The sequence below is a fragment of the Eurypyga helias genome, unplaced genomic scaffold (genome assembly GCF_000690775.1).
Source record: "Eurypyga helias isolate BGI_N326 unplaced genomic scaffold, ASM69077v1 scaffold2435, whole genome shotgun sequence".
Lineage (NCBI taxonomy): Eukaryota > Metazoa > Chordata > Aves > Eurypygiformes > Eurypygidae > Eurypyga > Eurypyga helias.
This window is the reverse complement of record NW_010253263.1, coordinates 22,911-28,316: the sequence shown is the minus strand read 5'-3', so window position 1 is coordinate 28,316 and position 5,406 is coordinate 22,911. Positions and strand designations below refer to the sequence as shown.

The following is a 5,406-nucleotide window of genomic DNA, read 5'->3' as shown; positions in this document are numbered from 1 at the left end:
TGCTCAGGCTCAGAGATTCTATACATGACCATAGTCCTGCAGAAAATCCTCAACACACACCAGTCTATATCCCTCTGATGTTGGGGGTTCCACAGCTGGACTCAGCACTCCAGGTGGGGTCTCACAAGAGCAGAGTACAGGGGCAGAATCACCTCCCTCGACCTCAAACTTTGCCAAGCAGTAGCTGGTAAATGTAGGCTGTGAAGTCTCCTCCTGCAATGAAGCAAACAGTAACACTGTTCTCAGTGGATGTTTACAAAACTATGCCAAATTACCATGGATGAGTATTTCTTCATTCCAATGACTCTTTCTTGCCTCTACCTTTGGAAGATTTTACCTTGGGGTTTTTTGGGTGTACAAAAGGAAATAACATTCTTGTCCGAGCAGAGTTCCCATGTTCGTTGAAAATTTGCTGGGGTTCCTGCCTCAACCTTCCCTGTCTCGCAGCCACAGGAGTGTTATTAACAGAAGAAGCTGTAGCCGAGACAGAACCAGCAGTTTTACTGCTTTAATCTGTCACAGATTATTACTTGCCTAGCATTATTCAGACCATGACAGAGTATGATGTGGAATCAATGCTGCTCTTATTTCAAGCCTAGCATCAAAGCTTGCTCTGATGGACTGAGCCCAGCGTGCAGTGGGATATTTTGCCACATTTCAGCTTTCTGAGCAAGCAACAGTGCTTCAGGGAGCTTTAACACTTTCAGTAATGAAGGGAGTAGGGCATTTTATTCCTTGCCTTGTCTTATTTGTTGTGCTTTCTTTGCTCAATGGGAGACTGGGTGGTAAAGAGAGGCCCTAGCAGAAAGGTCTAAGGGCAGAACACTGGCTAGACCAATAGTCGTGGCCAGGGAGGAGATGAAGACAGATCTATTTCCCCCTTTGTTAGTGCAGAATTACTTGGATTATTGTTTAATCCCTGCAGAACATTGAATGTTTTCCTTGCACTTTGTTAGGGACTATTGCTACCAATATAACATTCAAAGACACAGGATAATTTTGGCCCTAGCCACGTCACTAAAACTCACCAAATGGTTTGTTTCCTTCTTTTAGGACAGCTTCAGCAAAAATGACTCAGCTCGGAGCTACCCTTATTGCTGTCTTTGCCCTCATCAAGGCTTTCCCAAGTGTTTTATGTCAGGTATCCAGGGATGGTAGCTGGAAGTGACGTCATCTACTGTGACACACAGAGCAATGTAACCCAGCTGCATTCCTTCTGTCCTGAAGGAAACTCGTATTCCCATGGCTATGCAGGACCTAGTTCACATTAGTTAACCGGCTTTTCACATTTCCTTCCTGACTGCTAACTTCTGCGTTACAGGTAGCAGGTGCTGTCCTGAGCTGAATCTGTTGCTGCTGTTTTGCATGTATCTGGACATCTGCAGTGACAATGGGGAACTGTCTCAGTGTCCTGAAAAAGGAAAAAGGGGAAATAGCCCCAGTCCCAGTAAGACGCATCACTGGTATCATCTGTTGCGTTACTGTTTGATTAAGTAAGAAAAATGGATCCTTACAGATGTTGTTGCTCCTTAGGGAGAAACGGAAGCTGTAAAAGAAGAAATCATAAAGCTCTGCCAAAGAAAGGAAGATACCCTTACTGGGATGAAGAATTCAGTGTCTGAGCTTCACCAGCACTTAAAGCAAGAAATGCCTGAATCAGGAGATGAACCCACAGCCTTTATATCAGCACAGGCTGACTTGATTGGGAACGATGTTTCTGGTCTGCAGGTAAGTGGAGCATTAGGATCACTTACCCTGAGCCAAGAGGGTAAATAACCCTTCTTCCTCCAGGAGGAGTGGCATGTGAGACAACATGTGAGACTGCAGCTGTTAATCAATGCTACTTCTCCTCCCCTTTGTGCTTCTGAATAGTCCTAACAGGACTGACTGATGCATGTCTAGAAGGTGGGAGAGAAGTCTGCCTCTGGTTATTTTTTAGCATGAGCAGATCCAACATGAAGTTTGTATCAACAGCAAAATGCACAGTGGTTTTGTTGATAATCAGGTGTTCTGTGGTTTTTGGTAATTTATTTTCATGGAGTAAAATAAAATTTTTCCCAATTGTAGCTGTAATGTTGAAATATTACAGCACAGAGAAAAGTCACAATTTTCATAGGTGCTTAGTACCTGCAGCTTTCAATGACTTTGATGTAGGTTGTCAGATGTTCAGTGCTTCTCCAAAACTGGACTCCAAGTGGCAACTTCCCTTGGATTTACAGGCAGAAGAGACTTGTACTGTTCATGTCATGAATAATTAGGCTGTCTCTTTGTGTGTATTTTTGTAGCTGAGAAAAAGAGGAATGATGTCTCTTCTACCTTGCTTAGATGAAGAATCAGAAGACAACTCTTTCCACAACAAGGTGAGTTCAGTATATATGTTATATATACAGCTGTGTGTGTAAGATACAAGATTTTGGTACAGGACAAATTATATAAAATGAAAAATGTGTAAATCCAAAATACTTCAGAACAAATTGAAATACTGTTATCACTCCAGGGTGCTAAGAAATTGCACTCGAGCCAGCCTACCAATGTTACAATACCCATATTGCACAGCACCTCATTCTGTGATGTGTGATCCTGCTTTTGGTGGGTCTGCTTATACAGTAATATCCCCCTTATGGAAGTGTTAGTGGCAAAATATGGGCCTAAATACCAGTGTTCATATGTGGGGGTGGGGTTCAGACAGTGGGGTTCTGAAGTGCTAAAACTTAAACAGCCAAAATGATTTGTATGCTTTAGCTTAAGAAAAAAGGGAGGGATCAGACTATTGGGGATGAAGTTAAGATGGGAGAGATTTCTGGGAGAATGGGAGAAACTGGGAGACACTGCTCAATAGGTTGCTCTGAATCTGGGGAGACTAAATGCCCAGGTAAACTGCAGAGAAGCAAAACTGGGAGTAAAGATTCGTAATAAAGTTAATAGCTTTTGGAAAAAAAAAAGATCCATTAAACTTTCTGCGCACTTTCCTGTACCCTTGGGACTACGAGATGTATTTGATTGAAATCAGGAATGTGCAGAAGTGCTGGCGAGCTTGTAGCCTACCTACCTGCTTGTTGTTTCTTGTTGTTTTTTTTATTTCTTTAGTAGTGTGGAAAAAATGAGGATACTCTGAGGTCTCTAGTGAAAACTACCAGTGTTTTCCAGCTGCCATTCATTTTGCAGCAGATCTATAAAGAAAGGGAAGAAGTGGGATTTGGGAAACACAATGAAGATAGGTGAACAAGGCAGAAATAGAGCAAAGGGTTATTAAAGGTTTGCAATAATTTACATCACCTGAAGGAATATCTGAGCTTCCTGTTCACAGGCTAATGCTGAGCTGTTACTGCTTTCAAAGGGAAGTACAGCCACAGAGAAAGATGGAAGCTTTTGGACTTCAGAAAGAGATGATGAAAGGCACAAGGAAGACAGCGCAACCTCCTGGTCTTCTGGCACCTTGTCAGATGGCATTTTTCAGGTAATGCACTCAGGTTTATCTCCACAGGGATGGGAACTCATCTTTGTGGAAAAGATCTGTGCCAGCCCTAGGTATTGCTGAAGTCTGCAAAGCAAGAGAACTGCAGAAATGCCGGACATGATGGCCTTACTCAGATCCTCCATTGTCCAGATCACACTAAATCTTGCCATTTAAAATCTCTTTTCCTGTTGTACGTATTGTTTGGACTCAGTGATCTTAAGGGTCTTTTCCAACCTAAATGATTCTGTGATTTTGTATTAATTTCTTCTAGCCTGACAAAACCCCCAAAAGTAGAAATGCACATTTGGTAACAGCAATTTGTTTCACTAATTCCTGGAAAGGCTGTAAAATGTGCATTTTGTTGGGGGATAATTTGTGGAAGAGGCTCTGTACCTGAGAAGATGAGCATCCAAGACACCCTATCAGCTACAATTTTGGTGGCGTTCTGCTCTGTTTTTCATGGTGTCTTGATAATGTTGTGATAGCTGCAATTGTTGTTTCTGTATATCAATGTTACAGGCATAAGGGAACTTCTCTCTGTGAATGCTTTTGGGCCAGGACCACTGGCAAACAAGCCTTTTAACTGTCAGGTACAGAAATGTGAGGACTTTAGCTGCAGGTTAGAAACTCTCGGTAAATTGAACTGGACAGAGATCTCTGCAAGAACAGCAATTTTGTTTCACACATTGCTGATTCTATGTGTGGTAAGACGGAGACAGCTCCACTTTTGTCATTACCCCGAACTGGACCTGTGGGTTCTGCTCTCTTGTCAAGTCTGGAAGCCTTCCCATAACGGTTCTCTCTTTAGAGATTCATGACAGCACACCCCAGCTTGCCCTTGCTGAACAGCCACCCATTTCACACAGTGGTTTCCAGCACACACAGAAAATGGTTTGTTTGGTAAACTCATGTTTACACATAAACTGCATTTTATTCTAATAGATGTATTATTTTCTTTGCTAAGTGACTTCATGTACAATGTGATTGGAAAAACATAATCATTCTAGATTAATACAGTGCACACAAGTGATTTCACTGTTCATGCTATTCTCTGCACAGGATCCGAAAGTAAAAGCAGCTGATCAGAAAAGCCTCATTGACTTCATTGAGTCATGCGTGGAAAAAATACAACCACAGTTTGATGGCAGAGTGACTCAGAAATTACAATCCAGGTACGAAATAACAGTATCAGCTACCAGATTCAGTGATGTAAAACTGCCTAAACCTGATGAAACTTTGTGATGGCACTGTTGGTTCCATGCAAGTATCTGTGCCTTCAGAAGAAAAATGGCAGAAGCTGTGAAATTTCTGCCATCAACACTGTAGAGAAATGGAGTCTCATTTATGTGACCACCTCTTTGATACTGGGCTGACTCCAGTATTTAGAGTCAGTCTTGACATCAGGGCAGGGCTGACACCTGCCATAAACTAAATTAGGGCCATCCAGAGGTAGTTTGGGTGTCTCTGTTGATTGCCTTTGCTGTACAGCCAGTTTAAAAAGCAGCATCTTTGAAAAGGGGGCATTGGGATCATGCACCCTCCAGCATGGAGCCAAGACATGCTACAGGACTATGCTCCTCATTGTGACCTCATAGATGGAGGCTGCCAGCAGACCGCTGGGCTGTTTCACGGGAAACATATCAAAAAGAAATGTGTCGGAAGTTTGGATTAAAGGTCATCATTGCACTTGGTTTCACCCTGGTTTTGAGGCAGGGGCAATGGAAACTAATCTTATACAACATGACTTACAAATCTAATTTCGCTTGTTCTGCTTCAAGTATTTGCTGTTCTAACAATGTTTTCTCAATATAACAGTGGAGAATCTGATCCAAAGAGCAAGCAGGCTGATCCCACCTTAGCTCCAAAGGACCAAATGGGTAATAAATGGCAATATTTACAACAAGAGCTGTCATCAAAAGTGAAATCTCCTCTCTGCCAGCCTGTGGAAC

The 5,406-nt window shown here is 42.4% G+C and overlaps 1 protein-coding gene across 1 annotated transcript in view; it reads left to right on the top strand.

The window, feature by feature from the left end:
- LOC104510369 (nesprin-2-like) overlaps positions 1-5,406 on the top strand; it is a gene marked incomplete at its 3' end in the record, with an annotated part of 114,977 nt that overhangs the window by 88,552 nt on the left and 21,019 nt on the right. The window contains 6 exon segments of the mRNA XM_010152597.1: positions 1,534-1,728; positions 2,286-2,360; positions 3,338-3,457; positions 4,232-4,348; positions 4,517-4,629; positions 5,273-5,406. The exon segment at positions 5,273-5,406 is cut by the window's right edge and continues 3 nt beyond it. Coding sequence (XP_010150899.1) covers positions 1,534-1,728; positions 2,286-2,360; positions 3,338-3,457; positions 4,232-4,348; positions 4,517-4,629; positions 5,273-5,406 — 754 coding nt within the window.